The 25,294-nt window shown below is 48.9% G+C and overlaps 1 protein-coding gene across 3 annotated transcripts in view; it reads left to right on the top strand.

Moving 5' to 3' along the window:
* Positions 1-2,238: 2,238 nt before the first annotated feature.
* Positions 2,239-25,294, top strand: part of ADCY3 (adenylate cyclase 3) — a gene marked incomplete at its 3' end in the record, with an annotated part of 77,857 nt that continues 54,801 nt past the window's right edge. For 2 of the 3 annotated variants that reach the window (XM_082745041.1, XM_082745040.1), the window contains exons 1-2: positions 2,239-2,356; positions 2,863-3,713. In XM_082745041.1, coding sequence (XP_082601167.1) covers positions 3,039-3,713 — 675 coding nt within the window. In that variant the 5' untranslated portion in view covers positions 2,239-2,356; positions 2,863-3,038. Of the gene's footprint in view, positions 2,357-2,862; positions 3,714-5,778; positions 5,930-25,294 lie in introns of those variants that run through there. The other variant, XM_082745042.1, reaches the window with a different exon arrangement.

Below are 25,294 nucleotides of genomic sequence, written 5' to 3'. Positions count from 1 at the left end.
GTGTTTGTGTTTTTTTTTTTTTTTTTAAATCAGAGACAACTGTGTGGAATCCTCTCCCTTCCCTAGGGGAGTTTGGAGCTGAGGCTGAGGCACAAGGGCAAAAACCCAGCAAGGAACACACACGGCCCAGGAGCCGGGCATGGTCTTGCCAAGTAGGGAGCCGCACAGGAGAACTCCAAGGGTAGTCCCATGTACCAGCAAGGGGGAGGTGTCCTTTGTGCCAACGCAGACCCAAACAGTATTTTTTTAATTTAAATTCAATTTAGTTAACATATAGTGTATTATTAGTTTCAGGGGTAGAGTGTAATGAGTCATCCGTTTCATACAACACCCAGTGCCCACGACATCAAATGCCCTCCTTAGTGCCCATCGCCCTATCGTTCCATCCCCCAATCGAGGCCTAAACGTCATCCTCTTTTGTTAACACCTGTCTCTTTGTTAAACATAAAAACCATGCCTCCTTTAACTGCACGCAACAATTCAAAATAAAAAACACTGGGACTCCAAACAAAAGAAAACAATGGGAAAAGGTGTTTTATTCAAATTATGTTTCTCCTAAGTTTGAGCTGACACCCCCCCCCCAACCTTGGTAATCAGAGCCCTGACAAGTTTGGACGGATGTTGGCTGCATTTCAGAATTAGCGTGAGGGACGGAGAGAAACAGCTATGATAGGATCCATTCCCTGATGAATCTTCTGAGGGCTGAGTTAACTGAGGCTCTGGAAAGGGATCACTCTTTCCAGGACCTGGATGGCTGAGTTTTCTCTCCTTTCTGATCCGCGTCTTCTGCTCTCCCTGATGCTGCTGGCTGTCCTCAGCAACCCCCCCCCCACCCCCCATGCTTTGTTCCCCTTTCCCTTAATTCTTAAAGCCTGTGGCCTGTAGTGGCGCTTGGCAAGGTTCTAGCAAAGCCAAGGAAAGGAATTTTTTTTTTTTTTTTTTAGATTTTATTTATTTGACACACAGAGAGAGATCACAAGCAGGCAGACAGGCAAGCAGAGAGAGAGGGAAGCAGGCTCCCCGCTGAACAGAGAGCCCGATCCCAGACCCTGAGATCATGACCACAGCTGAAGGCAGAGGCTTAACCCACTGAGCCATCCAGGCGCCCTGCCAAGGAAAGGAATTTATACTAAGGTGTAAGAGATTAATAGGCTTAACCATTCACAGGAGCATTTGGGTTTTTATAGGGTGTTCGTAAATTCAAACCCATCCCAGGTGGAATGTGCACGGGAGATCTTTCTGAAGCCAGGTCTCTGGCATTCCACGTGCCAGGTGCCCAGCGGGCCTCTCCTCCCCTCTTCCTTCTCGAACGGAGCTCGGCTGCGGGCCCCTCTGCAGAAGGCTGGGGCTGCCAGGGTGGGCGGGGACACTTAGGCCCGGCGCGCCCGGCGGGGCAGGCGTCCCCAAACCTCAACCCCGGCCTCTCATCTCCAGGCCCAGAAGGAAATCGCGGCGAAGGAGGCGGCGGCGGGGGTGCTGCGAGCGCGCCTCACCTGCGGGAGGCGGGAGGACACGGCCCGGGCTCCCTTCTCCAGAGACCCGGCCTGCCGCGGAGCTAGGTGTCGGGTCGCCCATCCTTCCTGCCCACCGCCCACCGCGGCGCCTCCACCGAGCGGCCGCCGCCTGCTCGCCGCCCCGGGTCAGAGCGCGGGGCCACCGGCGCCTCGGCCCCTCGCCCCCGCTCTCCTCCGCGCCCTTCTCCTCCTTCCCCCCGCCGGCTGGAGCGGGGCGCTCCCCCCCACCCCCCAACTCCCGGACGCGCTCGCCGAGAGGGCGGCGACTGCGGGGAGGGAGGGGCGCCGCCCGCCTCCCGGGGCCTGGAGCGCGCGTGGCCCGGGAGCCGCCGGCGCCGCGCGGGGACTCACAGTGCAGCGCGCCGCGCCCGGACTCGGCTGGCTCGGCTCGGCGCGCGGGCGGCCCGGAGGATGCTGGCGGGCTGCCCCGGCCTCGGCCCGCGCTCCCGCCCGGGAGGGCCCGGGGCGCGCCCCTAGCCGCGCCGCCGCCACCGCCGCCAGCGCGGGGGCGAGAGGGAGGGGTCCGACCGCGCCGCGAGCCGCAGCCCCAGGGGCGGGCGCCCCCCGGTTTCCCAGCCCCCGCCGCCTCCTTCCTCCTGCCGCCGGGCGCCCGCGGATGCTGAGGGGCAGCCCTGCGCCTCCCCCTGCCGGATCCCGGGCCTGACGGCGGGGGTTGGGGGGTGCTCGCGCTCCGGCCGGGGACCGGGGACCCGGGCGCTGGCGGGGCGGCGCGGTCCCCGGGCGTCCTGAGCCCTCCTGTCCCCGCCCGCCACACGCGTGACCCAGCCCCGCAGCCCGCGCAGGGACCGGCCGAAGCACGCGGCTCCCGAGTTCCCGCACAGGTAAACGCAGGGGCAGGCCAGCCTTCCGGAGGGCAGGTAGTGCCCCGAGGTGGAGAGCTCGGGGCCTCCAGGGGTCGGGTGGGAAAAGGAAGTAAACAGAAGGAAGATTCGGGAATCCCGAGGATGGTTCCAGCTGCTCTCGGGCACGTTTTATCTCCCGCTTCTAAGGCTTGGGCCTGGCGGCGTTTTAGGTGAGGAAGTGAGGCACTGAGGGAGCAGAGATGACATAGAGACGGACCCGGAGTGTGAGGGGTGGAGAGGTGGCCAGGCCTTTTGGCCAGCCGGGGACAAGAAGCTGTTCCACGAGGACAGGAGTGAGTGTGTGTGTGTGTGTGTGTGTGTGTGTGTGTGTGTGGCCGGGCGGTGGCCTGAGTGTGGGGGTGGCTGGAGAAGGCCCTGGTCCTGGAGCGTCGTGCGCAGCGATCCTCTCAGGAGGGGTAGGGTGGGTCGTGCGGAACCCCAGGCAGGAAAGCAGAGGTGTTTCTACTTAGCCATGTCCTTCTAAGTTCCAGATGACCCGCGCTACCTGTGCCCTGGAGGTCTGCGGTGCGTTGCTGCGGGAGGTGGCTGGCCCTCTGTTTGCCCCAGCTCTCCGAGAGCCCTGGTAGGTGGCCCAGTCCGGAGCCCTCCCGCCGTTCCCGGTCCCTTTCTCCTGGGCCAGTAGAAGCAGCCCGCAGCCAGGATGCCGAGGAACCAGGGCTTCTCCGAGCCTGAGTACTCGGCCGAGTACTCCGCGGAGTACTCGGTCAGCCTGCCCTCTGACCCTGACCGCGGGGTGGGCCGGACCCACGAAATCTCGGTCCGGAACTCGGGATCATGCCTCTGCCTGCCTCGGTTCATGCGGCTGACCTTCGTGCCCGAGTCCTTGGAGAACTTGTATCAGACCTACTTCAAACGGCAGCGCCACGAGACCCTGCTGGTGCTGGTGGTGTTCGCGGCCCTCTTTGACTGCTACGTGGTGGTGATGTGCGCTGTGGTCTTCTCCAGCGACAAGCTGGCTCCCCTCCTCGTGGCCGCCATGGGACTGCTGTTGGACCTCCTACTCTTCGTGCTCTGCAAAAAGGGGCTGCTTCCGGACCGGGTCACCCGGAAAGTGGTGCCCTACGTGCTGTGGCTGCTGATCACCACGCAGATTTTCTCCTACCTGGGCCTGAACTTTTCGGGAGCCCATGCGGCCAGCGACACCGTGGGCTGGCAGGCCTTCTTCGTATTCTCCTTCTTCATCACGCTGCCGCTCAGCCTCAGCCCCATCGTCATCATCTCCGTGGTCTCCTGTGTCGTGCACACACTCGTCTTGGGGGTCACCGTGGCCCAGCAGCAGCAGGATGGCCTGAAGGGCACGCACTTGCTGAGGGAGGTGAGTCCTGCCTCGGGTCCCGCCCTGGGGCTTCCCTTCCCGCCAGCTCTCATCCAGGGTGGCCACAGTTTCCGGGGTGGGATGGCACTGTTTTCTTGGCCTTCGAGTCAACATGCGTTGGGGTGGGTATGTGCTTCTGGGGATCTCAGCTGCTTGTGCAGGAAGACCGTCTCTCCCGCAGCCCCTGGGCTTAGCGCTAGAGCTTTCTGTGCTGGGCCTGAGGGAGTGGAGGATGTCCGGACATTGGGCCTCAGGGCCACTATTTCACTGGTGTCCTGCCTAAGTGGGTGGCAGGAAGGCCTATGAGGCCTGGTCCTGGGGCGGTAGTTATCAGCCATGTCCCAGCCAGTCCCTGCCCTTGATCCCTCCAGAAAGACCTCTTGTGGGGAAAGGAGCTCCCTTGGCTTCTGATCTCTAGCCTGTCACGGGTTAGCTTCAGCAGCTGTCTAACTCGTGCAGATGCAGTGATTCTCTGTCAAGTGGGGGCTGTCTGTCTGTCCTAGTGCTCATTTCCAAGATCAGAGGGAATGTGGGTGAAGACATACTAGGAGACCTGAAGGTGTGATGGCCCTAGATCCTGCTTGTGCCTCAGGGAGCTCAGGGTGTGGGGATTACTTAGATGACGTGAGGTGTGGTGTGGGGACACAAACAGGGACAGTCGTGCTGGCCACAGCGGTGAAAGGTCTGCTAGTTCTTTGAGGACGTGTTTTGCTGGAAGGGGTGGAATTTTGGCCTCAGCTTAATTAAGAGGCCGGTGCTCTGCCCAGGACCCAAGAGCCTGGAGGTGCTGCGGGGCTGTAGAGACTGGGAGATGCCATTCTCAGCCTCCGTGTTTATCTGGTAACCCATTGGGAGGAGTCTGGGGGGGGGGCTTAATAAATTCCATCATCCTGCTACCTCCTTTATGCACGAGATGGGAAGTGACCTGCCTAAGGCCCTTCGGTCGGTACAGTAGTCATGTGCCCGGAGCGTCCATTTCTCACTTCCAGTTTCAGTGATCTTCCTACTTTATTGTGATGCTGGCTGCATCTCGGCCAAAGCCATCATCCTGGTCTTTTGCACTTGAGGGCTGAGTCTCCAGGGGCCCCGTGGGACTGTGGGGCGTTGATGCAAGAACCCTGTGGGGCTTGTCCCATCGCCTCCCCCTCGGTTAGAGGGAAAACACAAGTTTGCAGTTTTGACTTTTTCTGGGTTCTTGGACCCAAATTCTTCATGTTCCTCCATTCTGGCTCACACACTGTGCTCATTCGGGAAGCTCTGTGCTCTCATTCTGCAGAAGCCTAGTCCTGGGCTGGGGCAGCATCTGAACCCTGTGGGTACAGCAACAGGTCCTTTGTTTTTCTCCGAACACCCCGTTCACGTAAAGTGACGACCTGGGTCTGCCGTCGCTGTCTCAACTTCTGGGTCGGTCGACTTCAGCCTGTGCTTCTGCCAGTCAAGGGCCCTGCTGGGAGCTGTCTGGGGAAGAATGGTGGGAGCCCTGCTGCTTGGAATCAGTAGGAAGCACGGACTGGGGCAGACAGGCAGGTGGACATGGCAGCATTTGGGGTCTGTGATCTGACTCTGAACCGTTCCTAGCTGCTGCGGGCATTTTCCTCTCTCTGGAGCCCCTGAACCATGAGGCTCCCACGTGCTTCACTGTCCGTTAAGGAAGCAAAGCAAAAATTCCATCCTTTGGAGCCTCAGATGCTAAACCCAGGATTGCTGGTATCCTTTGGGCACTATTAAGAGGAGAGACAAAAACCCGAAAAGATTAAGAAACAGGAAAAGAAATAAGTAAATAGAAGATAACCACGTTAGCATCCCAGGAGAGCATGGCCTTGACGTGGAGGCAGGGCCCTCCTTGTGGCTTTGGGGGATTGGTGGGGAAGGAGGAGGTGGCTCTCGAGGTCCATTTGGGAGCCTGAGATAGAATGCAAGAGGCCCCGGCTTTCAGTAGGCTGTGTTCCAGAAGTTTGAGTCACTTGTTTGGAACTCCTGTGACTTTTTAAAAGGTGCCTGGGTTCCCAGGCTCACTCGCCAAAGTTTTCCTTAAGTCACAGAATCGCCGCCTTCAGTATTTCTGGATGGGGTGGAAACAGCCCAGGTGTGTGTGTGTGTGTGTGTTGTGAGGACACTGCATCCAGCTGTCCTCCAGCTGTGGAGTGAAGCGACACTCACCTGCCGGCGGCCCTGGTGGGCCCAGCTTACCTCCTGGGATGGGAGAACCATCAAGGGTAGGTTGGCCCAGGGGCTGCGGGGCAGGGATGTGAGGCTGGGGCACCAGGCGCGCACTCCAGACCTCCTGCCCCTCCTTGCTTTTCTGTCTCTTACCTGCAGCCTCCCGTCTTCTTTTTCTTTGCCCATCACCTGTTGGTTCTGGCCAGGAATTCCCTTCTGGGCCTGTGGGGCGGGGGAGTGTGAACTAAGTTTCATGGTTAGAAGCAGACCCTGGATTTGGGGGCTTTGAGAATGCTTCTGTTGCTTCTGCCTTCTCTGCACCCTTTAATCTCTCAAACCCATGCTCTGCTCTCATGGGGGCTGGGGATCGACAGAGGGATGGTGGGGGGGTCCTCACAGTAGCCCACATGTCCCAGGCAAGTCATGCAGCCGGCCCCTGGCTCTTCTCATGGGAGGCAAGCAGGTTGGGGTTCCGATAGGAAGAGCAGGTGAAATCTGGCTGTCGGGTGGGGTGTTGCTGGGACTTTATTTGTGAAGTAATATTACTGGGCAAGAGGGATGGGCCTTAACCTGCAGGGTTGCGACTAACAGGAATCCGATAATCACAGTCAGGCACTGGGGTGGAGGGGAGCCTGAGCTGTGGCTGGCAGGGTTTCCCTACATCCCTTTCCTGGCCTCAGTCCTGGCACCACTAGGTCTCTTATGGCACAACTTGCCTTCTGCTGCCCTGCACCACCCCACGTGATGTGTTGGAGCAGGAGGGGGTCAAGGGCAGGACCAGGCAGCAGCCAGTGGGTGAAGATGGGGAGGGGGAAGGGCAGAAAATACAGCCACGGTGATGGGGGGCATTCCTGAGACCAGCGATCATTCCTGAGACCTTGATGCATTCAGGACCTATTAGCATCTGATGGGGGTGTTAGAGCAAAGAGTCTGTGACAGGTTAGGGGACAGGGAACAACATTTACAAAATCACTTGTTGCTTTATTTCATAGCAGAAAGGTTATTTGGAAGCAAAATTTCCTCTTGGAATTAATAGCCTGTTAAGACCTTTCCTTACAAATTAGAACATGACAGAGCCGTGGGTGTGTAATTCCCGCCACCCATACCATGACCTAGACCGTTCACCGTTCACCCTGTGAAGGAATGTTCGGCTCCAAGGGGCTGGAGGCAGCTACAGTAGGGGTGTTGTGGAAGGGCTGATGCTTCCAGATGCCTTCATTGGCGGGCTGGAGTTTAGGGTTCTATGCACATCTTCCCATTCAATCCTGGATTGTTACCAGCTCCATTTGACTGATGAGGAAACCGACGCCCAGGGAGGTTGAGGGATGGAGGGGCCGGGTAACTGGGGAGGGTCACTGGGGAGTGAGAAAGTGGGTGCAGGGGGTGGGCAGGATGGATCCCGGGGCTTCCCTGAAGGCCTCTTTCTCTCAATATGGCCTGAACCACCAGAGGCATCAAGGTAAGAGATGGGTGCAGGAAATGTGGGGTCAGGCAGCAAGGCCAACCCTGGATCAGCTCTGCCACCATCCCAGAGCGGGACAGAAACGGCCATCCACTGCCCCCACCCCTCAGAGTGTGCAGGTGGGCAGGTTTTAGGCATCTGAATAATAAGGAAAGGCCTCGAAGGGGACGGGGAGGTATAGAAATCCAACTGTGGAAGAACAGTCAATTAACGAACACATAAACACCTTTGCAGCACGTCACCCCCTCAGTCCTGTCCTGGGTTGCATTTCTCTGTGGCCTCTTTGGGTCCTTCTTTATGTGGAAACAGCTTTTCCAGTATGTCCTTGTCCTGTATGTGCGGTGGGCCCTGCCTTTTGCTGGCTGCATTGCCTCTCAGAGCTTTAGCCGTGAGTGTCCAATCCCTCGTGTTTATTTTAAATCTGTGCTTTATCCTTAGTGGGCTTCCCTGGAGAGGAAACCAGAGCCCGGGGCTGGGCCGCTGGTGGGTAGCTGGGTAGCAGCAGGCTAGATTAGACACCAGTGTCCGTGCTGCGGTCTCCCTTTGCCCCCCGCCAGGCCCGCCTTGTGGGCAGGTACATGTTGTACGTCCATCCATATGTGTGTACACATACACGCACACCCAGGCTTGCTCTGCCTCACAGCCTGCCTGAAAGCCCCTTGAGATGGACTTGCCGGGACTCCAAGGTGACGCTCATCCTGCAGTTTCTTGGTCAGTAAATCCCACTAGGGTGCTCCAAGCCTGCATAAATATTCGGACCTTCCCCGCCAACCTCCCTCCCCTGTCCTTTCTTGATATGCACTCTTGGGGGTAGGCGTCCGTGGGTGTCATCCAGACCGACACTTGGATGTGTGTGCTCAGGGCTCACGCCCACGTTCAGGGCCAGGCCTATGGACGCGGAGTATACACAGGTGCCCTCATTTACTGAGCTCCACCTGGGTTTCTGTCGAGGAGCTCCCAGCAGGAGGTGGATATCATTTTCATTTTACAGACAGGGAAACCAAAATGCATGACGAGTGACGTGACTTGTCCAAGGCCATATAGCTAGCCGGTGGCGGAGCAGGATTCAAACTCAGGTCGGTGGGATTACAGCGTTCCTTGTCTTCTGCAGTCCTAAAAGAACCCCTTGGATTAGCTATCCTCAGCCCTGTTCCAGTCGGGATAGGATTCTTGGTTCCTTAACTCACAATCCTTCCAAGGAGCTACATGGAGGAGGAGGTGTTTCTGGGGGCAGGCATGGCACCATGGGTCAAGAGCACTGTGGTCTGGGGGGCTAATGGGGGTTGCAGCCAAGAGCCTGCGCACTTCTGTGGCTGCTGGAGCCTTTGCTGTGCTCCGGGACCGTGTCTAACTGATGTGTGCCAGGCTGACTCGCTCATCCGGAAAACGCTGAATTACATCTCGTGTAAGATGGGGCGCGGTATTGCTCTCTGAAAACATTTTTGGGTCAGAATTGGGTAAAGACTTGTTTGAATATTTTGGTTCTCTAGGAAATTCAGTGCGGGGCGGCCCTTTTCTCCGTGGCCTTCCCGCACACATATGTGCTCACGGACTGTGTGTTTCACTTACCCTTTCTGTGATAGTCTCAACACGAGAGCCTACTGTCTCATGAGTCCCTGGGTCGGCTGTGCTCAGCAGGGCAGTTTTCTGTTTCCGAGGCACCGACTGGGGTCACTGTCTTGACTCTGGCCCTCAGCCTTTGGCATCCAGGAGAATGCTGTCCTGGAATGCTCTAGGAAGCCTTGCGTGTCCGGAGCCTCAGAGCTCCCTCAGGTGACTTCTCTGTGTGTTCCACTAGGGCTTCCTCACAGGTGTGGTGGTCCCTGAGAGAACATGGAAGCTACTAGAATGTTTTAGAGGCTAGACTGGTCATCGTGGTCAAAGCAGGTCACAAAGCTAAGCCGGATGCAAGATAAGGGGAAACGGATTCTACCCCTTGATGTGAGAGTGGCATGTTTATTTCGGGAGGGAAGGGATAGAGGCCAGGCATCTTCTGAGGCTGCCCACAAACCAGGGGGGCACAGGGGGTGTGCTGGGAGAAGGGATGAAAGAAATCCATGAGTCTGGGCGGGGGGGGGGGGTAAAAAAAAATACCATGTGACCATAGGTTGCTTCCAGAGTTAGAGATGTGATCCAGGCAGGGTGTATAGAACTTTAAGGCATTGCTTCTCTGTGAAATTCATCATTTCTAAGATTTTCAGAAAGTTCCAGAAACTGCATTGCACATAGAGAGACAGTGGCTCATAGTTCATCTGCATGGGCTATGGCTTGCCTTATGTTTTTGAGAAGACTTCGTTCTCTAGTCAAACATGCAGACCCGCTCTGTCCAGGGCTCTGTGCCAGTTCCTGGGGAAGCTGTCCCTGCCTTCAGCCCTGGTCCATGCTTTGGCAGCCTGGCTCTGATGTTTGTCTTCCTTTCCCAGAAGGTGGGAGTTTGCTCAGGTACGTGCTTCAGAAACATGTTGGATTCGTCTGTCTTAGCAGGTTGTCATTTATTTCAAGGAGATATTAAGAATGATTGAATTCCTTTTCAGCTCTTTGTGGTGCCTCGGTTGTGACTGTCACTCTGTAAATGTTGAATACATACATTCCTGCTTCGCTTTTACATTTGTTTCCTTCCTTATCATCTCGTGAAGAGTTTGATAAATTTTTGGTTCGATCCAAGATGGGAATGTTTTAGTGCTAATCCAAGTGATTTGAGAATTTTTAAAAGCAAGATTTATATTACCTTTCAGGGGGTGCTGATTCACACTCCCTTGCTGCTTGTTTGAGGAGAAAAGCAGCAACAAAGGAGGGTTCTTAGGAGCCCCCAAAATGAGTCCTAGATCCTGTTGGCTTAATTCTAATCTCCTCTTTGGACAAAAATGTGATTTGTATGAGATCATACAGAAGAATGGCTAAGCCGAGTTAGACCTCTTACCATCTCACCTCCTCTGCTTATTCCTGTAGTTTAAGGAGAAACTTCATTCCTTCCACCACCTCTCAAATATTTCATCAGGACTGCAAGCAGTGATCTAGTGAGAGTGTACGGAGAGGAAAACTTGGCTCCTTCCCTTTAGAAGCTCCTTCCCTCTAGAAACTTCCCTCTTGGTACAAGTCCTGTTAGTGAGGACCTACCTAGGCAAAAAGAAGGCTTCTAAGGAGCTGGCCATTGATCTGGGTTTTGAAGGATGAGTAGGAGTTTTCCAGGGGGAATAATGGGAATGGGGCTTTCCAGGCAGAGTCATAGGAGTTTTGCTCTTGATTGGGACTGGTGAGCATCATTATGTGACAGGAACATAAGTGGGTTACAGGAGCTGGAGAGACAAGGTGTAGAGAAGTCAGATTTGGGCTTTGTTCCTACAGTGGTGAGGTCCATCAAAGGAATTTAAGTAGGGGCAGATGGAGTCTGATTTACATTCTGAAGAGTCATTTTGGTAGACTTGGGTGAGGCCAAGATTGATTACAAGACTGTTGAGGTCATACGGGCATGATGCCATGGGGGCCATCCAGCAATATGGAAACAGGCTAAAGAAGATGAGTTCAGTTTGAGGTGCCCATGGGACATCCACGTAGAATTATCAGCTTATTCAGTGGGTAATTATTGAACACTAGGCCCTATATTCAAGATCTGGAGCTTAGAGACATTTAGAGTTCCAGATTTGGGAATCATCAGCATTTAAATGGCACCCATCTCCATGGAGAGGGTGAGTTTTGTCCAAGAAAAGTGTGTAGAATCAAGAGAGAAGAGGGCCTAGGACCTAGCTCTAGGGAATAGTCAGAGGAGGAGTCCCCAGCACAGAGCATCCATGCCCCTCCCCGCTTCCTGCCGAGGTCCCTGGTTATGTATTGTTTTGTGTCCTCTATAATTTTTCTTGCTTACCAATATGGATGCCTCATTTCTTTTTCTTGTTTGATTGTGATGGCTAGGACTTCTGGTACTATGTCGAATAAATGTGGCAAGAGTAGACATCTTTGTGGTGTTCCTGATTGTAGAAGAAAAGGTCTCAGTTTTTCACTATTGAGTAGCGTGTTAGCTATGCATTCTTCATGTATGGCATTTATTACCTTGACGTATGTTCCCTCTGAACCCACTCTGAGAGTATTGTGAACAGTTGTTGAATTTTGTCAAATATTTTTTCTGCATCTATTGAAATGATTATATGATTTTTATCCTTCATTTTGTTGATGTGGTATATTGTGTTGATTGATTTGCAAATATTGAGCCATCCTTGGATCTCTAGAATAAATTTCACTTGATTGTGAAAGATGATCTTTTCCGTGTATGGTTGAATGTGGTTTGCTCATATTTTGTTAAGGATTTTTGCATCTATGCTCATCAGGGATAATGGCCTGTAGTTCTTTCCTTGTTGTGTCTTTGGCTGGTTTTGGCATCAGGGTAATGCTGGCCTCATAGAATAAGAATATATTTAGAAGCTTTCATTCCTTTTCTACTTTTTTGGAATAGTTTAAGGAAAGTAGGTACTTGCTCTTCTTAAAATGTTCAGTAGAATTCTCCTGTGAATCCATCTGGTCCTGGATTTTTATTTTTTGGTCGTTTTCTGATTATTGATTCAATTTTGTTACTAGCAATCTGTTCAGGTTTTCTTTTTTTTCCTGATTTAGTTTTGGAAGGCTGTATATTTCTAGGAATTTATCCATTTCTTCTAGGTTGGCCAATTTGTTGGCGTATAATTTTCCCCGGGTGTTCTCTTACAATCCTTTCTCTTTCTGTGGAATCATTTATGACTTTTGTTTCTGATTTTATTTGGGTCCTTTCTCTTTTTTCCTTGAAGAGTCTGGCTAAGGGTATATAAATTTTGTTAAACTTTTCAAAGAACCAGTTTTTTGAGTTTCATTGATTTTTGTTTTTCAATCTCTGTCATTTATTTCTGTTCTGATCTTCATGATTTTCTTCTTCTACTCACTTTGGGCTTTGTTCTTCTTTTAGTTCCTTTAGGTATAAAGTTGGACTATTTGAGCTCCCTCCTGGCCATTTTCTGTCTGACGCGTCTTCCTTTCTCTGTTTAGGTTTTTAGCCATTTCTTCCAGCAAAATTCCTCTTTGTGGTTGTGAATAAATTTCCTTTGATTAATAACATAGGCTTTTCTTTTTCCCTCTCCTCTCTTCAAGAACACTTTCTTTATTGTAAACAAAACCAAAAATGACATGTTTAAGAAAAATTTCCACCCCACCCTTTACCCCCATTCAAAACCCCAAAGTAAGCAACTGGATTTGAACCTTTACAAGATTTCCATGGTTGTGGTTTCTTGTTCCCATGTCCTTTCAAGACTGCTCCCTATGCAGTGTAACTTGGGCCCAGCTAAGTGAGATCTGGCAGCATAAGGCCAGGCAGCTGCCTCTCCCATTTCTCTGCTTGGCTCTAGATGAGCTTCTGGACTGCTTCTGGAAGGCTGTTTCCCACTCAGTGGGACTGGGCCCTGGGTAACTGATCCCCACTGGCCAGATTCTGAAGAGACTGACTGATCAGCCCAAGGCTTACTCACCAGCGTGATGATGATAGATGGACCTTGCCATCCTCCCGAGGAGGAGAATACTATGTATGTCTGTTTTTTCGTACAAATTGACTGCCAATTCCTAAAAAACCAAATCCATAATTTCCTGAAGGGGAATCTGAGCACAGGGCATCCAGCACTGCTGAGGGCGGGTCATCCTCTCAGGCTGGGGCTGGGAGCTGTTCCTTCTGCTCCTGCTATCCTTACGGCCTGTTTCCCAGTATTGGACGACGCCATTAGACACAGCCTCCCTCTGATGGCTGGCAAAGGGGCACGATGCCCTCTTCAGCTCTTTTCCTGAACTCCTACATGTGATTGTAGTTGATCCTTCATGAGCACTCTGGAAAACACTACCCTCCCCCCACCCCAAAAATTGGGATGGTAAATTATACTGCCCACCTCTGGGAACAAATCTGGGACCCTGCCTCTTTATTTCAGGAAGGATCGAGTGTAGCCTGGCCATTTTAGGGAGCGTTTCCTCTCCTTTCTGTAGCCTCTGGTCTCCAGCTGACCTCTACAGTTATAAACTGGTACAGGGGCCTTGGGAGCCTGGCCTGCCCATGAGCTTGCTGCTTTGGGAATCTGTAAAGGCAACTGGCTTCCCACCTTTGACTCTGAGTACCTCCTGGTTCCCCAGCTTACCAGCTGTGAGCTCTTCGGTACATCATTTAATCTGTCTGTCCAGCATCTATCTCTGTGACCAGTGTCCGTGGCCTTCCAGCACAGGGCTGGTTCACTGCCAGTGCTAGCCATGCTTGTTGCTCCGGCTGGGGCTGGCCTTGTTCCTGGCTCTGATAGAGAGGAATTTCGAGCAGCTTGGGCCAGTCCCAGGGGAGAGAAGAGCAGCTCCATGTTCCAGATGTCTAGAGGGCATCTTGGTTGGTCACTGGACACTTAACCCCCTTTCTGGGAGGGGAGGGGAGCTCGGCCGCCATTTTGTTGTCATTGTTGTTGTTGCCTTGTAAATGTTAGAGGAAATGTGTTTTCAGCTGAGGTTTCCCATGAGGACAAAGAATTCTGTACTTTTTTTAAAATTCTGTACTTTTGATGCGGGGGTTTTTGTTTTTGTTTTTGGATTTGCCTTACAGCATTGGCCTTTCATTTAGTATCTTTCCCTATTTGGAGAGGACTGAATTAAGAGTAGGTCATGTGTGGGTGAAGAAAGTCTCCAGAACAGATTCGGATGGAGTCATATCAAATGTATTCTCCCGGGGTCAAATCACTTGAGCCATGTGGTGCTTGGTTTCTTTATTGGGAATAAAGGGGACCCTGGGGGCTGGGGGACATCCTGCCTGATCCTGGGTGGCCTTGCTATGCTCCTCTCCACCAGTATTAGTGACATATACCACCCAAGACTTCTCACTGGACTTGGGGTGGAAAGAGTTGTGGGGCTTATGGTCCAACACGCAGGCTGTGGATGTCCCAATCCATTCTCTAGTCTTTGCTTCCTTTTTTTCTGGGGCGGGGGAGCTCCCTTTCTTTACCAACAGCCTAATTGGTCTGAAGACGCTGTTCAAACTAGTTCTAAAGGACATTTACATAGATCTTTAGAGTACTTCTTAATCTGCTGAATGTCTTTAGTCCTCATACCTACTCTGAGTTGATATTCTTGTTTCTGGAAGAGAAGAGGGCAGAGGGGCATGGGGGTAGACGAATGCCCAGGACCACACACTGAAAATGCTGTATAGGCTCATCTCAAGTCTTCTAGATCCAAATGTAGTGAAAGTGCTCTTGCCTGATGAAATAGGGGTGGGTCGCTGGCCAGTGAGTGTGCAAAGTTCCAGTGATAGTGGCCACACAACTGTGTGCCAAAGCACATAGACTATCCACCAAGAGAGTAAATTCCACTGTATGTGACAGAAGTAAAAGCCCAGGCTGGATGGCTGGGGGTCAACAGATGACCTCAATATGGTGCGGTAGGAGACACACTACCTCAGCAGGACTGTTTGTGGGGTGAGGGCGCAGACTTGGATGGACCCTGATGGAACATTCTGGAGTGAAAAAAAATGTTCTGGGTCGTGATTGTGGATGGAGTCCCATAGCTGTTTGTATTTGTCAACACTCCTCAAAATACACACTTGCCGATTGTAAAGAAGAATGCAATGAGGTAGAATTTTTTAAAAAGTCAGTAGAATCCAGAGATCACAAAGAAATTGTATGTATGCAGATACATTTATATGTATTTAACATTATTTTAATTGAATACATTTAGCTGTATCATCGCTTGTTCGTCTTTTGTTGAGGGGAAGATCTTTCCTTTCCGTCCAGCTAATGTTCCTTAGAACGAGGGTAAGTCATCTGTAACTTCCAGTTTCCTTAAGAGAGAGGATTGAGGGTCAGTTGGAAATAATCCAGATACAGAATTTTAGAGTATTTTTTTCTTAAGACTTTGTCAGAGAGAGTACAGAAGCAGGGGAGTGTCAGGCAGAGGAAGAAGCAGGTGCCTGCTGACCCAGCACCCTGGAATCATGACCTGAGATGAAGGCACACGCTTAACAGACTGAGCCACCCAGGTGTCCCAGAGTTTTAGATTTTTAGGATCTTTTTTTGGTCAAATTTTTGCTGGTATCTTGCTTACTTCTAATTTATCAGCAGTTTCTTCTAGCTGTTCACTCAAAATTTTCCAAAATATTCACTTTTCTTTAAAAACTCAAACTTTATCCATTTAGGTTGTATTTAAATTATGTAAATATGATACCAAAAAAACAGTGGACAGACCCAGGTTTGGGACTAAACACAACTGCCTCTGGGGAAACACTCCAAAAGTTGGAGCAGAAATGCAGGCGAGTTCCAGAGATGATCCTGCCAGCTACGAAAGGCCAGGAAGTTTGAGAGGGACAGCTGGTCTTGCCTCCTCTGGCGTATTGGTTCACAGGACTTTGGGGCTGTCCTGCACTCCTGGCCTTTCTCTCTGCGCCCCTTCCTTCCCTCTCTTAGCGTCTGTTCCTAGTTGTAGTTTATATCGAGAGAGATGTGCACCTGCCTCCTGCTTCCTGTCCGGCAGCCCTTCCAGTGTTTGAATTTGGCCACCTCGCTCCCCTCAGTCTTCTCAGCTGAAGCCACCTTACCTTTCCAACAAGTCCTCAGGTGACGAGAGTTTTGGACCTTACAGGATGCTGGGCACCTTCTGCCTGCAAATCGAAACGCGGTGCCTGGGAGCGCCGGCTCCTGTCTGACAGACCTCGTCCCCCGGCCTTGCTAAGAGCCTGCCTGGCTTGCCTTGTCGCAGGACACATGTGCTAGTGGCATACATCCTTCTACAGCTCTTCTTTAACATTTGGTGGCGAGGGTGGTCTCTGCTCTTGGACAATTAAGGGATCAAACCTTCAGGAAAGAATTATAGTCTCCGCAAATATTTACTGTAATGTAGAGAAACCCACTGCTGCTGGATGCCTGCTCGGCGGAGACTGTTGGAATGTTCCCCTGCCTGGCTGTGCTGTTTAAGGGAGTGGGGGGTAGGCAGAGGAGCCCTTCCAAGGGACCGTGCAGCTGGGGACTGCTGCTCAAGCCTGGAGGGTGTGTTAGCTAACCTGGGCTGCCCACGACCCCTGGCCATGATTCTGTAGCCTGCACGCCCCTGTGCCGTCTCCTTTCTCTGTTGCTTCTCTGATCCCGTGACCCGCCAGAATAGCCAAGATGAGTGTGACTTCCAAGTTAACCTGAGTCGGACCCATCCCCGTCTTTGCTGTTGTTTCCTGCAGGGATGATGTGTGTGATATTGACTACCTGGACTGGGTAATTTCATTCACACGTCTGCTGCTGGCCACCTGTGGTCCATCTAGCTAGTCATTCTTCTTTTTGGTCAGCCAAACACCTATGGCTCTGGATCCATGTTTGTGCAAGGTGCTGGGGCTACAGGAATGAGTAATCTGGGGTCCTGCCTACAAGGGGCACCCAGCTTGCTTTATTTACTTAAAACCCAAAAAATGGTCTGAATATGAGCATGGCACAGAGTGGTGCCTCCATAAATATTTGTTGAATGTTGATGCATGAATGATTAGGTGGGATCATCTGAAATCACCAAAATCCAGCCACTTTCAATCTGTAAAAAAAAAAAAAAAAAAAGGTAATTGCATTGCTTATGGTTCAGTCTAATATAAAAGTAACAAATGCGCCCATTATGGAAAGCCCAGAATAGACTAAATAGTATAGGAAAATATTGCCCATGTTACCCCTCAAGGATGCCTACTGGTAACATCGGGCCCCTTTTTATCAATCGATAGATACAAAGATTGATTTTCTTCTGTGTTGTGTGAAGTGCTTGATGTAAGAAATGATTGGACCCAGGCAGGAGTTATAAATAGTTATAAATAACGAAAGCCACCCCCCCACACACACTTCCTGCCCCTGCTCCCCTTTCCATAGGCCCCCGCTACCAAGTGTTTTGTGTGTGTGTACTTCCAGAGAACTTCCTATGAATTTGCGTATTTGTTTGAGTATATGCACATTTAGGATTGAGAGATTATTCATACGTTTATGCAAATCACTGAAACTAACTCCTCGCTAATGCCCACCCGCTCCTCCTCTCCGTCACCCGGTTTCCCTCTCAAGGTGGGGACATATACCTGCAGCCTGCAGCAGCCAGGGGTTCCCACCCGAGGTCCACGCTGTGTCTCTCGTGTGCAGCTGTGGCTGCTCCTTAAGCCGAGGAAGAGCCGGGCTGGTGTGGTGAGCTGCTCCTGCAGCCTCCATGCCTCCCTATGACAGCATGGGGGACTCCCACGGAGCAGGAAGTGCAGGCCCAGCCCAGCGGGCTGAGGGGGGGTGGCTGGAGGGGTTGGGGAGGTGGACGGCAGCACCCTGGCCGCGGGTGAGGTGCTCCATGAGTCCCAGCACTTGCCGCAGCCCTGGTCCCGAGTGGGGCACTTAGAGACACCCGCATCAGCACAAATCAACTTGCCGGGCAGAAGAGAGAGAGGGTGGCACTTTGTGCAGATGGAGGGGACCCGAGCTGGGAGCTGGCCACCCAGGGCACTGTGGAGAGTCGGGGCCCCACAGTACCCACCTTTCCTGCCTGTGCTGACATTCTTCACGCTTTGCCTGTTTCATCACTGTTTCATCAGGGAATGGGAGCTGCGTTCCCACAATGGTCTTCTTTGGGTACTGGCATCTGAGGCAAGCCCTTTGATGTTCCAGGGGTTGGTTGGCTTCTCCCTGAGTGAGGAGGCTAGAGGGGCGAATCCCTGATGAGTAAGAGCCAAATGCAAGGCCAGATGCTGGGGTTCCAGGGCTGGGTCTGCCATTCATCAGCTCTGCGGTCTCGGTCAAGTTGCTCAGCCCGGGCTGTGCCGCCCATGTTAAGCCTCTGCGTGAGTGATCGTAGGTAAAGCTCTCAGAGCAGCGCTGGCCTCACAGGTTTGCTGAGATGCTGGGGACCAGCCCGCTGGGTTGTGGCGAGGAGGGTGGGAGACTATGAGTGCAAGTCCTTTGTGAACCACCAAGCCCTGCTCACATGCAAGTGTTACTTTGCGTTTATCAGTAACCATGTTAAACCAGAAAATGTATCCTCAGGGAGAGGTGCTAAACTGCATTTTGCTTGAGTGGAATTTACAAATTGTGCTGAGCCCAAATTTACAAATTTGCAGCTAAAAGGACCTTGTTCCTTCCGCTTTCTGTCCCCTGCTTCGCATGTTGCTTCTGCCAGGTGGGGACGGCCTTGGAGAGGTTACTGTTTCCAGAGAGAAGATGCCGAGGCCTAGAGGGGTGGTCACTTGCCTGAAGGTCACATGAGAGATGGTGTCCTGGCCCCTCTGGGTAGCGCTAGTCTCCTGGCTCTCAAGCTGGCTCTTTTCCATCCACTCAAAGAAGGGACTGATATGATGAGGCAGGGACGTGTAACAGGTACAGTAAATAGGAGGTGGAGGGTCTGTTTGTGCGTATCCTGTGTGGTTCTCCTCCAGGAACTTATGTGGAGATGGGAGAGCCTCAGAGGGCTGGGGGTGGAGGAGTAGGTGGGCATTGGGATATAGGGTGACAGGGTACATGAGGGTTAGTGGGGTATTATGAGGAATTTACTCAAGTGGAAGGGTATTGAGTGTGTGGTTGTGTGAAGAAGATGTGAACAGGAGGTGGCGGTCAAGGAAAGGTGGGTGACCTAGGGTGGGCACACTTGGAGGGGATGGTCCGGAGTTCTGTACCTTGAAAGAGCTTCCAGTGTAAAACTGGGGTGGCCTTAGGTTTTAGATTTTTGCTGGGGAATTGTTCTCGGTTGCATGGTTAAACTTGCTTTTGTTTTCCCAATCTTGGGAAAGGTTTGTTGTCCTGGGGCCAGGGCTCTCTCCTCTGAGATCTGGAGCCAGGAGCTGTGTGGTTTCCTGGGACAGGATTGCCTGCCCCTGCTCCCCTGGCTGAATAAGAAGGAAGTCAGAGGCTGGCGTGGTTTTCTCCCCAACTCCTGAGAGGCTGTATTGAGAGAAACTGATCTGACAGTAAATACCTCTACGGGTAGTTCCTCTGGCTCAGAATAATTGACTTAATCTGCAGTGTGGCTCATTTTTCCCTTTGGAAATAGGAGAGCTTCTGCCTGAGTCACTGCTTCGTAAGATACTGTTGCTCACCTTCTCCCTCAGGAAAGTCTCTCATAGGCACATTTTGATATAATCGTTACTTCTACTCCCAAGACAGAGACATTTGGGTCCAGCACCTTTCCTTTTCCTGGGCATGAGGGTGGGGCTCACCCCAAACTGACTGAAAGGATGTCCTGAAACCCTCAGAGTGCCGCTATGACACATAAGACTTATGAGAGTACAAAGAATACAACTTCTTTCTATCTTGAGAGGGAGAATGCTCATGGAGGAGGCAGTACTGAGCTGGGCCATGAAGGGCAAACTCCACTGTGAGCTCTGTATTAAGAGATGGAGGCAACTTTTAGTGAGCAGTGGTCTAGAGGATAAACATATATTAACAGAGATCCTTTGGAGAATTGGGTAAGATAGTAAGGGAGAAAACTAGAAGGTAATTTTGGATCTGAAGTGGAAGACCTGAACAGACATTTAAGACGACCTTGACTGCAATCTGTAGTCAGTGGGGAGCAGTGCAGTCCCAGAAAGGAGGACAGAAAAAATATTTGAAGTTGTGTCTGAAGCTGTAAACCCATATTTTAAGAAGCACAGCATAATTCAAGTAGATACAAAAACCAAAACTAAAGAGAATCACATCGGCGCCAGGGTGGCTCAGTCGGTTGAGCAGCCGCCTTTGGCTCGGGCCATGATCCCAGGGTCCTGGGATCAAGTCCCATATTGGGTTCCCTGCTAAGCAGAGAGTCTGCCACTGCCTCTCCCTGCTGCTGGTGCTCTCGTCCTCTCTTTCTCAAACAAATAAATCTTAAAAAAAAAAAAAATCTAAAAATCTCATCAAGGTGCATCATAATCGAAATGCTTAACACTAGTAATAAGGAGAAACTAATGAAAACTGGAAAGAAAATGAAAAGACATGTTATATAGAGAGGAAAAAGAATGATAGCAGATGTCTGGTCAGAAATTATTCTAAGGCAGAAGACAACAAAACTGAAAGATAAAAATGGTCAATCTAGAATTCTATACCCAACAAAAATATCCTTCAGAAAGTGAAGGTGAAATACGTTTGAGGGGGGCATGCCTGGCGACTCAGTTGGGAGAGCATGTGACTCTTGATCTCAGGGTCATGAGTTCAGGCCCCACAGAGGGGGTAGAGATTAATATTTTTTTTAAATACTTTTTAAAAGATGTATTTATTTTAGAGAGTGTGCACATGAGAGAGCATGTGCGAGTTGCGGGGAAGGGCGAAGGAGAGAGCATCTTTAAGCAGACTCCCTGCGGGGCATGGCGCCTAATATGGGGTTTGGTCTCGGGATGCCTGGGTGACTCAGTTGGTCAAGCAGCTGCCTTTGGCTCAGGTCATGAACCCAGTGTCCTGGGATCAAGTCCCTCATCAGGCTCCTGGCTTGGCGGGAAGCCTGCTTCTCCCTCTGCCTCTGCCTGCTGCTCTGTCTGCCTGTGCTTGCTTGCACTCTCTCTCTCTCTCTGGCAAATAAATAGAATCTTAAAAAAAATATGGGGCTCAGTCTCATGACCCATGAGATCATGACCTGAGCTGAAACCAAGAGTCAGACACTCAACTGAGTGAGCCACTCAGGCACCCCAAGAAATGCTTTTTTTTATAGACAAACTAAAGAGAATTCATCACTAGCAGAACTGTACTACAAAAAGTATGAAAGATTTTCAATCAAAAGAAAAATGTACTGGACAGAAATTTGGACTGTACAAAGGAACGAGGAGACACTAAATGGTAAATATGTGGGAAAATATGAAAGTCCTTTTTTCCTCATTTAATCTCTTTTGAAGACTATCTAAAGCAAAAATATGAAGAATGCACTGTGAGGTTTATAACCCAGAGGAAAGATGTATGACAACAACAGCACAAGGGACCAGAGAGGAGACATGACTGTAGACTATTGTAATTCTCTTATACTTTAGGTAAAGGAATATTTGAAGTGGACTTTATTAAGTTAGTGATGTGTATTGTAAATATCAGAGCAACCGTTAAAAAAGTGTAACAAATAAGTATGGCACATAAGCCTATAAAGGAGGTAAAGGAGAATGATAAAATCAAAAGATGCAGGAAAAGAGGAGAAAAACAACAGAACAAATGAGACAAATAGACAATATTGATAGTTGAAATTCAGCCGTATCGATGAAAATATTAAATATATGCAATGTAACAACTCCATTTAATAGGCAGATATTGTCAGATGGATAACAAAGCAAGAACCAACTATAAGCTATTATAAGGAAACCCATATTAAATGTAATAAAAAGATGGAAAAAGATATCCTATTCAAATATTAATCAAATGCAAGATGGCTTGGCTGGCTCTGTTAGGCAAAACATAAAGACAATGGGACTTGGGAATCTAGAACATTACCAGGGACAAAGAGGGACATTTCATAATGATGGAGACAATTCATCAAAAATTCATCATAATCCTAAATACATATGTACCTAATAACAAAGCTCCAAAATACATGAAGCAAAAACTGACGGAACTAAAAGGAAAAATAGACAATTCCATAATATTTGACGATTACATCATTCCTCTGTTACTGGTAAAACAAATAGGCAAATTAGTAAATATATAGAACATTTGAACAATCTGAACAACCAGCTAGACCAAAGCGTTTTATAGAACCTTCCACCCATCTACAGAAAATGCATTATTTTCAGGTGCACTGAAATGTTCATTAAAAAATGATTAAAAGCATACAACAAAGTATGTTCTCTGACAAAAAAAATGATGGATTGAAGTAGAAATAACAATTGTATCTTGAAAAATCATAAAGTATTTAGAAATTAAACCAATACCTAAAGAACCCATGGGTCAAGACAAATCACAAGAGACATTAGAAAATGTTGAGTTAAATGAAAATATACCAAAACTTGTGCAATGTAGGCAAAGTAGTATTAAGAGGGAAATAAAGAAGGTCTAAAATAAATTATGCTTCCACCTTAAGAAAAATCCAGAGTAAAAAGTTGGAAGGAATTTAAAAAAAATAACAGAAAATGGTGACAAATAATAAAAAACAGTGAATCCAAAGCTGGTTCTCTGAAAAACCCATAGTGCTAAATCTCTAGTTAGATGATCAGAGAAATGAGAGCAAATACAAATTACAAATACCAGAAATGGAAATGGGAACATGACTCTAGGTCCTACAGACATTAACAGAAAAATAAGATAATATTATTATCTTTAACTACTATATGCCAACAAATTTGACAACTTAGATATTTTGAACAAATTACTGGAGAGATATAAACTACAAAGTTGAGTAGTCCTATATCCATTAAATAAATTGAGCAAGAACTTAAAAACCTTCTTCAAAGAGCACTCCAGTTCCATGTGACTTCAAGGCTAAATTCCACCAAACAATTAAGAGTGGAATAATATCAATTCTACACAAACTGTGCCAGAAACTAGGATGGAACATTTTCCTACTCCTTTTATGAGGACAGCATTCCTGGATATCAAAACCAGAAAAAGACGTGGTGTGGGGGAAGACTATAGGCGAATAGCTCTTTTTATTTATTTATTTATTTATTTATTTATTTATTTATTTATTTATTTGACAGAGAGAAATCACAAGTAGATGGAGAGGCAGGCAGAGAGAGAGAGAGAGAGAGAGGGAAGCAGGCTCCCTGCTGAGCAGAGAGCCCGATGCGGGACTCGATCCCAGGACCCTGAGATCATGACCTGAGCCGAAGGCAGCGGCTTAACCCACTGAGCCACCCAGGCGCCCCTAGGCGAATAGCTCTTGTGTAAAAATCTTCGAAAGAACATTAGCAAATGAAACCCAGTATGTAAAAAGAGTAACACATAATGACCAGTTAGGGATTTTCAAAGGAAAATAATGTTTTGACCTGTTAAAGTCAATTGATATAATTCAACATATTAGACTAAAAAGGAAAATTCATGATTATTTCAATAAATGTGGGAAAAGTACTTGACAAAATTCAACACCCATTTATGGTAAAATGCGTTAGCAAACTAGGAACAGAAGAAAATTTCTTTGACCTGAAAAAAGGCAGCTCTGAAAAACTTACATCCTATTTAATAGTGAAAATCTGAATTCTCTCCTCCTAAGCAGGCTTGGCTTTGTGGGCACATGACTTGCGCCATCTTGAAATTCTTGACGTTATCTCTGACCTTCTGTTTTGTCATTGAAGTCTACTGGGACAGTGGAACATGCCTGGGTACAGAGGAAATATGCACAGTATGTGTGTCTTCCATTCTTTGGTCCATCTTCTTGTAGTGTTTGCAGAGCTCCAATAGCATGAATTCTGGGGGAGCTCCTAGAGTCTGGGAGTTCAGCAAGATGCAAAACAAGTACAAAATAAACTTTTGTTGCATCTACAACTAAGTGGAGATCCTGACAACCCTGAGGGGCCTTGCTTTCTGTTCAAACTAGAACTTGCTTCTAATGTGGAAAGAAGTTCAGTGGCATTCTAAAAACATCTCTTTTTACCCACATTGCTTCCCTGTGTTAGCCAACCATTTAACGCAGAAATTGGTGGCATGGAAGGAAAGATAGAAACCATAGTCCCTTTTCTTTTCAGTCCTTCATTAGTCAGCTGAAGGTAAAGTAGACAGTGTTAGTAGAGTGCGTGCATATCAAATGAAATAAGTTTAGTTTTGTACAGTGTTTCCACTGTTTTGGTAAGAATAAAATACACATATGAACCTATACACGTGGAGCTACTCACTGTTTCATTTCAGTGTTCTACATATGTGTCATGTGCTCTTGTATTTGCATTTCAATTGGCATTGTACAATGTAAAGATGGTGAAAATCCATGCTAATAATTTTTAAATTTAACTTAGACCAATGTTGCATAAAAAATAAAAATCACCATGACAAAGGAAATACCACGGAGGAAAGGACAAAGCTTTGTATTTTAGTACCTTCATTGGCTCTTTTTTCCCGCTTTTTGAATAAGGGAAACTTCATTTTTCCCTTTCCAGTAGTTATGTAGCTGGCCCTGTCCCTCAGGTCAGGAACAAGAGAAGAAAGAAAATTGGTTCTTAGCACTTCTTTCATGAGGTCCTAGCCAATGCAATAAAGCAAGAAAAAGCAATCCTACAAATAGGAAAGGAATGGAACTGTGTATTTTCATGTGATTGGATCATCTGTGTAGAAAATCCTAAGGAGTCCTCAAAAGAATAGGAAGTTACATGATTAGTGTTGAAAGATCTTTTGTGGGGGTGCCTGCATGGCTCAGTTAAACTTCCAACTCTTGATTTCAGCTCAGGTCATGATCTCAGGGTTGTGTCATCAAGCCCCATGTTGGGCTCCGTGCTGGGTATGGAGGCTGCTTAAGATTCTTTCTCTCCCTGTGCTGTCCCCCCTAAACACTGCTCTCATGCACTGTGTCTCTTTAAAAAAAAAAAAGTCTATTTTTTGTATACTGGCAACAATTAGAAATTGGAAAAAAAAAATTGGGAAAAAAAATCCATTTAAAGTAGCATCCAAAACCAAAAACTACTTAAAGCTAAACTTAACAAGATGTGTGAAGACCTTTATAATAAAGAATAAAAATATCACTGAAAAAAATTAAGACCTACATTAATGGAGAGATCACAGATACTAAAATGTCAGTTCTCTCTGAATTGTTACAGATTCAATTCAGTGCAAATCAAAATCCTATCAGTCGTTTTTGTAGAAACTAATAAGATTAAAAATTTATATGGATACATATGCTAGAAAGATAACAATATTTTTAAAAAGGTCTTATACTACCTGCTTATAAGATATAAGGTTATAGGGGCACCTGGGTGGCTCAGTGGGTTAAAGCCTCTGCCTTCGGCTCAGGTTATGATCTCAGGGTCATGGGATCAAGCCCTGCATCGGGCTTTCTGCTCAGCAGGGAGCCTGCTTCCCCCAGTCTCTCTGCCTGCCTCTCTGCCTACTTGTGATCTCTGTCTGTCAAATAAATA

The sequence above is a fragment of the Mustela nivalis genome (genome assembly GCF_964662115.1).
Source record: "Mustela nivalis genome assembly, chromosome: 8".
NCBI lineage: Eukaryota > Metazoa > Chordata > Mammalia > Carnivora > Mustelidae > Mustela > Mustela nivalis.
Note: the sequence above shows the minus strand (reverse complement) of the source record. Positions and strands in the feature narration are given on the sequence as shown.